At 41.8% G+C, this 12,213-nt stretch overlaps 1 protein-coding gene across 12 annotated transcripts in view; it reads left to right on the top strand.

Moving 5' to 3' along the window:
- The window catches only part of CEP112 (centrosomal protein 112), a 326,687-nt gene that overhangs the window by 13,265 nt on the left and 301,209 nt on the right, over positions 1–12,213 (top strand). For all 12 annotated transcript variants that reach the window (XM_025279329.3, XM_025279335.3, XM_025279324.3 and 9 more), the window contains one exon: positions 656–828. In XM_025279329.3, the coding sequence (XP_025135114.3) occupies positions 656–828 (173 nt within the window). The remainder of the gene's footprint in view (positions 1–655; positions 829–12,213) is intronic.

The raw sequence follows: 12,213 nt of genomic DNA on the forward strand, positions 1-12,213 counted from the left end.
TAATGACCGAAGATAGAACGTTTTCTGAAACATATTCAGATGTTGAAATACAAGTGTACTGTATCATGTTTTCCCATTCGCACTCATTGTATGGGACCATAGGAAAGGGCTTTAGTTTATACATAAAAATAATAACATAAAAGCCTAGAGACCTGTCTTGGATTTTTCAGCTAGGTCATGGCATGGCCAGAACTAAATTCTAGGTCTTCAACTCTGTTATTACTAATGATGAAGAGGTTTCTAATTTTTTTCTGATTTTTATTGATTTTGGTTTGTTCGCCTACTGATTTGTGTGTGTGTGTGTGTGTGTGTGTGCGCGTGCACACAGAGTAATGATCACAGAAAGAGAGCACAAAAAAGACCTTTTCATTGTCTTTTCAGAAAGCTAATATTCCTTTTGTAATATAAATCATTATTATCATATGTGTCTGCCATATAATTTTATGGTTTATCAAATTTAAACATGACATAACTAAAATGTGAGCCATTCATTTTTATGTGTTTCAATATTTCATTGAATGATGCATTTTTATATAATTAAACTTGAGTATTTGAAAGGTTGTTATCAAACTTGAAACTTGATGGAAATCTTAACTGATCATTTCATTATATAGTACATTTTGAAAGAATAATTTTTCTAATTTTTAAAAATCAGTCCATCTATTTTGATGAACCAAATCCAGCACAAGCAAAAGGGTCCAGCGCGGATGGATTGCCGGACTGGGTGGTGGGTGAGCTGGGGAGCAGCGAGCGCAGATTCAGTGAATCCCGGGAGCTTTCCTCTGGAGAAGATCACTCTTTGGTGCAGTCGCCGACCGCCGTCTACAGGTACGCCCGAGCCTGGGAGTCCACGCGTATTTCATCATTTAGCTTGTCTTTGGTACTGGTTAATACAGTCCATATTTCCTTTTTTTTTTTAAATGGTAAATAGTTGGTTTACTTTATGTTTTTGCTGAAGTTGAGGGCTATGAAGGAATGTCATGTAGGTAAAATGACAATGTTGCTTTTCTGTTGATTGTATATTGAAGATTATATTACATTTTTAAGTGATTTTTGAATATCTATTAAATATTTATATCTCTTCCCATTGCTTGGGAAATGGTGACTGAAAGTCCGTAAGTAACATAGTTCTCTGTTTTCCTCTGGGACAAGCATGAACTGAGAATATTTCAGTGACTTCAACAAAATACAACATCTTCCATATCCATCTTGAAGCTTATGCTTGAATTTCTTTCCTCTTCCCTCACCAAACAATATTTGTTTTGATTTAATAGAATAATGAATGCAAACATAAACCCCATTAAACTGTGCTTTCTTACTAGATATAAGCTTAATGCGATTTTTAGTACAAATAAAAGTGAATTTCTGAATTTTAAGTACACGATAAAACAATTATTGTTGTAGTATAACTTTTGGCCTTCAGGAGGAATAGATTTAAATTGGACTTGAATCACATTTTGAGTTTGGCGTTTGGCACTGTTCCCTGAGATGCTGGCGTACTGGACGGCGTCAGCTGACGTGTGTCGTGCTTCATACTTCACTCCTCACCATTCATTCCCTTAGTAATCTTAATTTTTGGAATTTGATTAGGTTAACAATGTAATCTTTCTTTTCTACTATTAATTTTTTTTTGCTTTATTCCTTAAAGGGTACAGAACTCTCACTAGTAATTTGAAACATCTTCATAGTTGATGTAGTCTGGTTATGTTTTTCAGACTTCACATATTATGGTGGAAAAGAACAGATAAACGTAAACCAAGAGATCCAGTCCCTGTGAAGTTTTTTTAATTAGAAAGGGGAAATAAGTTAATATGGAGAGGCAGAGCAGCAAGAGGCGATATAACTAGGACACATGTCAGAAGCGTAAAAGGAAGGAGCAGATGAGCCCTTGGCAGATGCTTTCCTGGGAAGCCTAGGGTTCAGGACAGGAGGTGCACTTGGGGCTTCCCGGGAATCCAGGTGAATGGGACTTTTCTCTCTCAGAATAGAGGATCAAGTTGGAGGAAATATGGTGATAATATTCTTCAAATATTACTCAGTAACTTTTCTGGGCGATGAAACCATAGTAAAATCTCTACAGTTTTAACAAGTAACATTTCTCTTTGTTGCTCACTTATAATAAAATAACATTTCAATGAAAATTACTTGAGTGTGAGGCTTTAGTTATTGGTTATACAATAAGTAATTAATGGAAACAGCAGACAATCCTCCATTCGTACTCAGCCCTTCAGAGGAGCCTCACTGACAGCCCAGGTCTGTGTGGGGGCCTTGTTAGCGCACGCGTGCTCTGTGCGTCTCTGCTGCGCTCACAAGTGCAGAGGCGCTCCCCTGTCCTCGGGCTGGATCCGCAGCTTCACAGTGCAGGGACTGTGTTTCTGTTTGCAAGTTCCCAGTGCCCTGGGCAGGCACTGAGGGCACGTGCCCGAGTCTTAGCCTTTGGTGAGTGCACGCAGGAGCCTGGGAGTGGGTAGTTAGGCCACACGTTGAATTTCACCTGTGCAAAGCCTCTTTCAGACAGATATGTTGGGGCAGAGAGAATAGCCCATGAGGATATATTTTAAAAATTATTTAGAAAAACTTGAAGGAGGGATAAATTTTAGAAGTTAAGAGATGTATGGATATAGGCTAGAGATGCCTGTTTGTTTCCTAGCCTTCTTATCTTATTTCTGATGAAGTTGTTAAAGAAAATGAAGGAACTGGAAAAGACAATTGTCTTTCTAGTCAAGCGTTAGAATTTCACTAAGGCTAAGGCCAAATACAGAGAAGGCAATGGCACCCCATTCCAGTACTCTTGCCTGGAAAATCCCATGGGTGGAGGAGCCCGGTAGGCTGCAGTCCATAGGGTCGCGAAGAGTTGGACACGACTGAGCGACTTCGTTTTCACTTTTCACTTCCATGCATTGGAGAAGGAAATGGCGACCCACTCCAGTGTTCTTGCCTGGAGAATCCCAGGGACGGGGGAGCCTGGTGGGCTGCCGTCTATGGGGTCGCACAGAGTCGGACACAACTGAAGTGACTTAGCAGCAGCAGCAGCAGCAGCAAGGCCAAATAACGGTATCTTTCCTTACATGCTTTTAACTCAATCTGTTTACAATTTTTAATTTGCATGTATATTACTTAATAGATATTTGTAATTTTACATACATAAAGGCACTTAAAAATAAAACTAACTTTTACTTTACCTAAAGGCTGTACACTTAATTTAAGGCCAAATACATAATGTGTTTGATCAGCTCATAAGCAGTGGTAGAATCTACTGATGGTCTGTCTTCATATTTCTTTTCTAGAGTTGATCCTTTGCTCTGAGTGGTCATACTGTGCTAATGAAAAAGTTAGAATCTGTTCATGTTGACCTAATACATCTCATCAGTTCTGCATGAAATTGTTTTAAAAAGTTTATGAGGCTTATAATATGTGACACATGTATGTTTTTATAGTGAATAATTTATTGTTACTTAGAACTGAAGTTTAATGCTGCCTCATAAATTTTACAACCACTTCAACTTGTCCTTTGAAAAACCTCTTTAATCTTAAAAGATTTTCCCCCTTAGTGTTTCTTTTTTGATCACTTTATAAACTCCTGCTTTCTTCGGCCTTTTTGTATGTGGCGTGTTTCTCATGGCACTTTAGATTATGCTGTTTGTGTCCTGGCCTTTCCATATCATTAAAGGCGCAGGGGCCTTCTGAAGCCTCTCTGCCAGGACTCCTGTTCAGTAGAGGTGGGGCCTCTCCGCGCCTTTATTCTCCTGCACTGCGTGTCGCGTGGCCGCGTCCAAGGCGCGTTAGACGTGTAGTGAGGTTGGGTGCCATCAGGCTGATTCTCATGCTTTTCTCCTCAAATACGCACTGCACGCTAGTAACCTGAGCATTTCACTTCAGTTTCAACGTGTGACTAGTCCTGTCCTGGCTTGATCCTTTGCTTTCCTTTTTCATAGTTCTTGGTTTAAGATTATGTTGTTACCCTTAGTTTATTTTAGAAAAACCACTTTCCAAATTGCATTGCCATATTATTAGAGATCTTTTATTATATTTTTATATCAAACATCTGATTCTTTTATTGACAGTGAAATATCTGGGTTATATTTGAGTTTGGAGCACGATTTTACACAATGCCACTAGTGGACTGGAGACTTGGATCTCTCCCCTGTACAGGCTGGGCCATTTCATTTAGCTGGACAGCTGTGAGTTACAGCCATGTAAATTACTTCCTGGTCATCTTTCAGGCGCTTAGCACTGCGTGGCGGTTAAGGCCCTCATTGTCTTTGTGGCGCATGGATCTTCAGGCGGCCCCACCATCCTGCTCTGGGTGGTGACAGCCTTGTACTGTCCCTTCCCCTTGAGTGTGGGCCGGACCTGTGAGTGGCGTCTCACCAGTAGAATATGGCCGAGGGGACGGGCTGAGTGAGTGCCTGGCGGTGTTGGAGACTGCCCTGCGTGCAGACCTGCCCTAGGGGCCTGCTGTCTCCCTTGCTGCTGAGGAGCGTGTTGCCCTGAGTCTGTGGCCAGAAGCAGGTGGAGCTACTGACAGCCGTGGCCGCAGGCGAGGTGGGTTCCTCCGTCCAGGCGGGGCCCGGCCCTGGGCAGAGCCCGAGCGCAGCCTCGCGCGGCCCTGCGCAGAGGCTCCGGCGCGGCCGCGCCGCACTGCTCACCCACGGACACCGGGAGGAGCCTGGGCGGTGTTCAGAGCGTTCTGTTGGTGCTAGTCTGTCATGCAGCAGTCGACGACTAATACTCTTTGACCCTCATTTTAGAAGGTTGTGCAGTCATACGCGGTACATTCTTGTAAAAATCTCAGTGTAGGACTGTGAGGAGTAAAACGTGTTCTCACTCCACTTCCCCGTGAGAGTGGCGGGCGTCAGTACTTGGTGTGAACCACCCCATGCACACGCGTGCCCACAGATGTGTAACTGAAGATCGTCAGTCTGCTTGTGCTACGTGTAAGTTCTTTTGTCACTTAACTGTGTTTTAATCCTGTGTCACGCGACCTGTGTCATCTTTTTGAACACAGATGATAATCCGTAGTGTAGATTTACTGTAACTAATCTGTCTCCGTTGCTGGTGATGCTTTGGTATTATAAAGTATGTTCTATTGACATCCTGGTACATGTATCATGATGAACCTGTGTGTGTTTGGGCTGTTATTGATTCTGTGGCCAGGAACAGTGAAACATATAATGAACTGTTGGTGGGATTAGTAGGTTCGACATCTTGTGCAGCGGTACAGAAAAATACCTGGGTCAGCATGGAGTGACGTCTCAGGTATGTGAAGTTCAAAAAAGCACGTAACAGTGTGGTAAGCTTCCATCTGTGTGTGCCTACCTCTTAAAGGACATATGGATGTGTCTGTGCACATGTGTGTGGAATATTTCTGGGTGCCGTGTGTGAAGCTGTTTTACGTTTAGGGAGTGGGGTAATCTGGTGTGAAAAGTTAAAAACTTTTTTTATACGTGTCTGTTATTTTTAATAACCACACTTATTTTTTGATAGGGAGTGTCAAGTTGCTTTCCAAAATACTCTCTCATTAAAATACTCAGCCATACACACTATTTAGATTAGTGATGCACATTGATGAATCTAACCAGCATAGCAAATACACAGATTTAAATAGAAGGATGAAGTTTTCCCAATAGATAGTGTTTGTGGGTTGCACTTATATTTCTAATTTGTTAAAACAGGAAGCAAGTGAGGCGAGTTGTACATTTATGGAGCACCTACTGTACGCAATACTATCCTAGAACTCTTTCGTACGTTACCTGACTTTGTCCTCTAGAATTCCGTGAGGTTGACACCGTTGTCCTTTGTATTTATTGAGGAGGTTACCGCTTCAGTAAGATCAATAGACTCCCCAGTGACGGATGCAGAATTGGAATCTAGATCTTATGATTCCAAACCCTGTGTTCCTTCCGGTAGACCATGGAGGCACGAGTACTTTTTGCAGCAAATACGGACACTTCACTTTGATCCTTTTCCCTGCCTTGCACTTCGTTAGCAATCTCGGGCGACTGTGCCTTTGCTCGTGGTCATTTCTGGGTTGAGTGAAACGAGGCAGTTTGCCTCGGTTCAGATATCACTTCTGACACTTGGCAAGCGCATGTCCTCAGGCAGGTTCCTTCCTTTCTCTGAGCCCAGTGTCACCCTTTGTGAGAGGGAGGCGGCAGTGCCGACCCCAGAGCAGCGAGGCTGGGGGCGCCCGCCCGGCGCCTCTGACGTGGGGCCCGTCGCTCCCCACCGTCGGGCATGCGGGGCTCCTTCACGTGGGCTTGCTTGTTAGCTTGGCTCCTCTTCTGCTGCTCTCATGATCTAATCTTCCCACAATGTTGTCTTAAATCCATTGGTCATTAATTATTTTCAATTTAAAAGTCGTTTTGTGTTCCTGAGAAAAGGAAATTAACGGCTGTGCAGAAGGGTTCTGATTATAAGTGTGAATCCTGCACATTCTCGGAATAAAGAGAGGGAGTAGTATTTTAGAAGAGGCTTTTGAGTGTTCCTTAGTGGTCCAGTGGTTAGGACTCGTCATGCCAGGGCCTGGGTTCAATCCCTGGTTCGAGAATGAAAATCCCGTAAGCCACGCAGCACAGCCAAAGAAATTAGAAATAAATAAAGTGAAAATAAAAGAAGCTTTGAAGCAATCTTTATTTGGACAACTCAGCAAGTCCCCTTTTCCAGAACAGAGGGAACACAGTGTGGCTGGCCCTGTTTTAAACATTTCCCCACACCAGGTGTTAGAAGCTGCCTATGTAGGACCAGGCTTCAGTTCTTGTCATCTCCGTGTATTTCTTGGTGTGCATTATTCCAAAGACAGACACAAAGACAGTAGGTTGTATTCTTATCCTACAGTTCTGTGGAAGATGTTTTGAAGCTTATTTGTAATGGCTGATAATTATTTTTATGAGTTTTCAACCAAGTATGATGTGGTCTGGTAGCTTATCACCAAAGTGTAGTTAGGTCCTGGGGTGAAGAAAGATGAAAAAGAATGATTTAATGCCACATTATTTTTAACTTGAAACTTTGGTTAAAAGTTATGAGTTAGGAGAGAGCAAAGAGTAATGTCGAATAAACCCCAGCCTTTAAACACTGCTTCGCATGGAAGAAAGACAGTTCTGGTCATTTTAGAGGACTTTGTTGTTGAAGGCATTAGTAGCTCAGATTTCTTTAGATGCCACTTTATAAAGAATCACGATCCAGAATGCTTAAAAATTCTAGGAGCGTGCAAGCAGAATTATTACTTCCTAGGTGGCGCTGGTGGTGAAGAACCCTTCTGCCAGTGCAGGAGACGTAAGAGATGTGGGCTCGATTCTTAGGTCGGGAAGATCCCCTGGAGGAGGAGATGACAACCCACTCCAGTATTCTTGCCTGGAGAGTCCCGTGGACAGAGGAGCCTGGCGGGAGGGGGTGTGTATGGTCCATGGGGTAGCAAAGAGCTGGATATGACTGATGACTGCCCACATGTATTACTTTTACCATATTAGATTTAGGTTGACTTGGTATAAATAAAAGTTGTATCTTTTAATTCATGCCGTGTCCTTTAAATAGCATATATGTTCACACCTTTAAGAAAGGACTTGGGGAATAATTATTCTGTTTTAAATGAGAATGCATGCTAAGTCACTTCAGTCATGTCCAGCTCTTTGTGACTCCATGGACTGTAGCCCACCAGGCTTCACTGTCCATGGGGGTTCTTCAGGCAAGGATACTGGAGTGGGTTGCCATGCCCTCCTCAAATGAGGATAGAGGACTCTAATTTCTGCATCTTGATGTAATGAGATCTTTCCATGGGTTATTTCATGCCAGGTTTTAGTCTGGAATGAAGAATCTAATTATAGTCCTGCCCATATGGAAAATATGATTTGCTTTACAATGATCCTCTTTAACATGTGGTTTTCCAGGAATGATTGTGGCGAAAAGCCGAGGCTCTGTGCCCTTTCGAAGTGTCTCCCAGGACAGCCAGCCCTTCGCTTGCGGCTGCAGTTTAAACACGTTGCCAGCAGATGGCGATCAAGTAACGAAAATGTGCTTGTGCTTCCGTATGAATATGTCGATCCATGTGAAAAACATGTTCGCTTTAAAAATACTGAGTTACTTTTTAGTCTGTATACTCAAACAACATAATAGACAGACTCTTCTTAATTTGTTCAGCACCATTTTTATATGTAAATGACACTGACCTGAAAATGGCCCCTGCTTCTGAGTTGCTGGATGAATTTATGGGGGAGCTGATCATTACCTTGCCTTCCTTGGGCTTGTTTGTGTCCACTGGCTGGGGTGGTTAGGGTTACACATGGTACAGCATCCTTCAGCATTATTCACAGCAGTGCGTTCCTTTTAGTTAAGAATCGCCCTGTTGATGAGGCAGAGATCTGTTGAGCGGTGCCTCCCGCGTGTTCGTATCTGTGTGCATCACGGGTGTCCTGCCGCGGTGCAGTGGTGCGTCCTGCGGGGTGGCGCGTCTGCGGCTGCTTCGGCAGGCGTAGCAGCCACCGTCCACACGTGGCTGGCAAGCACACGAAGGGTGGCCAGTGTATCCCCCAGGAATGGAATGTTCGGCTTTAATTAACTCAGCGTGTGGGGCTTGGAGGTTGAGACCTAGTCTTCCTGGCGGATGGGGAGCTGCTCTCTTGGGGGTGGTGAGGCGGACAGGGAGGTGGGGTTGGGGGTTGGTACCTCTTAGCCGCCTCCGCCCAGGGGAGACTGTTCTGGGCAGGTGTCTCGCCTCGTTGGTGAGGATCACTTGTGGTCAGTGGTTGGTCTCAGTTGATCAGCCTAAGGTTTCAGAGGAGCTTCCCCAACTGGTCTGTTTGGAAGAAAGAAAGATTGATCAATTCCCTTAATTTACTGAAAGAAGGATCAGCCTTTTTCATCCTTTTGTTTGGAGAGAACATTTAGTATGGAACAAATCTGATTGCTTTGGTCTTTTTGCTAGAATGGGCCTTTGTCAGGTGGACGTTTAACCTTGACCTGTGGGACTAAGACTGCCTCACCAAGGAGGAACAGAAGCTCTTTCTTAGGACCCTCAATCCAGCAGTGCGTTTCACACACTCATGGGACCACTTAACTGTTTGCTAACTTTCAACAGTGATGTGCTAATTAAATATCCTTCTTAGGTATTTACCAAGACAAAGCCAAGCGGCAACAGTTTGTAGCTGAGATGGAATGGCTTTGAAGATAATTACCTGGCATTTCTTTTAGGCTTTTTAAATTTTTTTTCATTGAGTCGGGTTTTTGACAAATTTAGTCACTTCTTTTTTAAACATTTTTAATGAGTGGGGCTTTGTAATAAGTATCTTTTTATTTCACGAATTTCTTTTTGTGAGATCATAATATTGAACAGTTTACTTTTGATGTTCTTTTAAGCAGAAAAGGATGACAGTAAGCTTATACGTCTATTGTGTAACAATTTAAAGGGAATTCAAATACTTTCTGGAATGTTCATACGATTAAACCAGAGATATATTAATAAACATGGATTTAAATGTGTTGACTTCTAAAGATGGTTTCTATTTTTAAGTTAAAAGTCAAATGTGTTATTCTAGAGTAGTAAATGGGAAAAATACGAAGTCTTAAAATGTTTATGAATCTCTGGTCAGTTTTTAGTTTTGTCAGGCTTCTCACTTTTTAAAATTTAGGTTTTTTTTAATTCCTAATAAAGTTCCCTTTGAAATATTAAAATAAATATGTTGTGGATCCTTGTAAATAATTTTCATTTTCTTATTTTCAGTGTTATTTCCTACTTTACTGTAGTATTAGTTGTTGCTAGTTATTTGTATGTTTCATTGATGTTAGCAATACGGTAAGAAGACTTCTGCAGGTGGTGTATAACAGTATTAATTGCTACTTAGATGAATGCAAAGACATGAAACCTAAAGTTAGTTCTCCCTTTAGTTTTCTGATTTATAATACAGGAGTTGTATTAGTCTTAAAGTGTTTTACAACTGTGAAACATAGCATGTATGTAAAAACTATATGAAAATGCATTTAAAGACCATTATAAAATAAACATCCCTGTATGTTAGACCCGGCCGGGAAGCAGCACTTTGCCGCATCCCGGAAACCTTCTGCCGCCCTTTGCCTTGGTGCCTCTGCTTCCCATCTCCTGAAAGACCAGTGTCCTGTATTTTGTGTTAATTATTTCTTTGCTTCTTTTTTAAACAGCATTTAAGTGAGACCCTACTGTATATATTATTTTGAAGCTCGCTTCCTTCTCTCGTATTTTTCAGATTCACTCATGTTAATAAATACAGCTGTAGTTCATTCTTTGTTTTGTAGGAAACTTTTAAAGTCGGTGTATAACATGACACCAGGACTCACAGATCCGCAGTGTGACGCTTGATGCAGCTTTACGGCGTGACTGCATCTGTGTGTCCTCTTCCAGGTCAAGACAGAGACCATTGCCAGCGCTTCAGAAAGCATGCTCTCTTTCCCAGTCATGTATCATCCCCCCAGAGCTGATCGCTGTTCTGCAGTATATGACCACAGATTAATTTTTAGGTCATAAGTGTTCTCACTTTTTTTCTGGCTTCTTTTGTTCGACATTGTGATGTGAGATTGGTCCACGTTGCTGCATTTAGCAGTGGGTTATTTTACTTTAATACTGTGTGAATGCGTCACATTTCTATATCCATTCTGCCTGTTGCTGGGTGTTTGGGAGTTTTTCCAGGTTTTGGCGGTTACGGATGACCCTGTGAGCATTCTTTGCCGCGTCTTCTGGTGCCCGTAAGCACACTGTATTTACGTGGAGGTGTGAGCGCGGCAGATACTGCCAGAGAGTTTCACACGATGCCTGTAGCGGTTTACTCTGCCACCAGGAGGGTTTAAAAGTCTGTCTCACATCCTCACCAGTTATTGGTTTGTTGGCTTCTCCAGCTTTAGCCTGAATTCTAGTATAGTGGGTGTGGGTTTTAATTTGCATCTTCCCTCATTACTGGTGATATTGGGCTTTTCTGTGCTTGATATAATATTGATATTTTCTATGCTTGATAGCCATTTGGGTATCTTCTTTTGTGAAGTTCAATTTGTCTCTGTCCACATTGTAATAAAAATGGTTCGTCAGTCTTTTCTCCATAGATTTATCACAACTCTTTATGTATTCATCAACAAATTCTTGGATACACATACGGCAGATATCTTCTCCCACTTTCATTGATTTGTTCTGTGGAACAATATTCAATTATAGTGTAAATTATTTTTAGTCAGTCATCTGGGATATTGTTTGTGTTTTTTTGTGTCCTGTTTAAGATTTTTTGCCTTGCCTGTTCCAAGATCATGGGAATGTTTGCCTTGTTACCTTCTAGAAGCTTCCTTATTTAAGCCTTGGGATTGTGCTACTTACGGAGCTGGGTTTTACATATAAAGTGAGTGGATAGTTGATGGCCATTTGATCCATTAACAGTTAGAAAAGCTATTCTTTCCCGACTGCTGTGGTTGACACCATTATTGCACACCAGGAAGTCTTGCTGGTTTGGGTTTCTGGACCCCTGTCCCCTCCCTTGGTCTCTTCGTCTCTCTGTGTACTGATACTTCACCCCGTAGTTACTGCAGCTTGAAAATGAGTCTTGATTTTTCACAGAGGAGTGCATGTACTCCAGCTTTCCTCTTCTTTGAGACTTCCTTGGTTCTTTTTGGTCCTTTGTATTCCCATATGAGTTTTAGAATTATCTTGCCAGTTTCTATAATGCCCATACACATGCCCCTGTTGAGATTTTGATTGAGAATGCATTGATTCTGCAGATCAGTTTGGGAAGACTGTATCAGTAATTCATTCCTTTTTATTCCTGAATGGTGTTTCGTTGATGAGTGTATCACATTTCTTTATCCATTCACTAGTTAATAGATATTTGGATTGTTAGCTTTTAACTATTCTGAAAAATGCTACTATGGACTTTCATATACATATTTTTGCTTGGACATTTGTTTTTCATTTCTTTTGTGTAGATATCTAGCAGTGAGTTGTGTGAAAAGTTTATTTTTAACTTTTTTAGGGAATCAAACCCTTTCCTAAAATGGCAGTGCCATTTTACATCCCCAAGAGCATTCCAGCTTCTTCACATCCTAAACTGTTGATATTGTCACTGTTTTAGATTTTTGTCATTTTAATGAGCACATAGTGGTATCTATCTCATTATGGGTTTGATTGACATTTCCCTAATGACTAATGATGCTGAGCATTTTTTCATGTGCTTACTGCCCATTTGTATGTCTTCTTTGGAGAAATGTCTA

Source organism: Bubalus bubalis, chromosome 3 (assembly GCF_019923935.1).
Source record: "Bubalus bubalis isolate 160015118507 breed Murrah chromosome 3, NDDB_SH_1, whole genome shotgun sequence".
NCBI classification, from domain to species: Eukaryota; Metazoa; Chordata; class Mammalia; order Artiodactyla; family Bovidae; genus Bubalus; species Bubalus bubalis.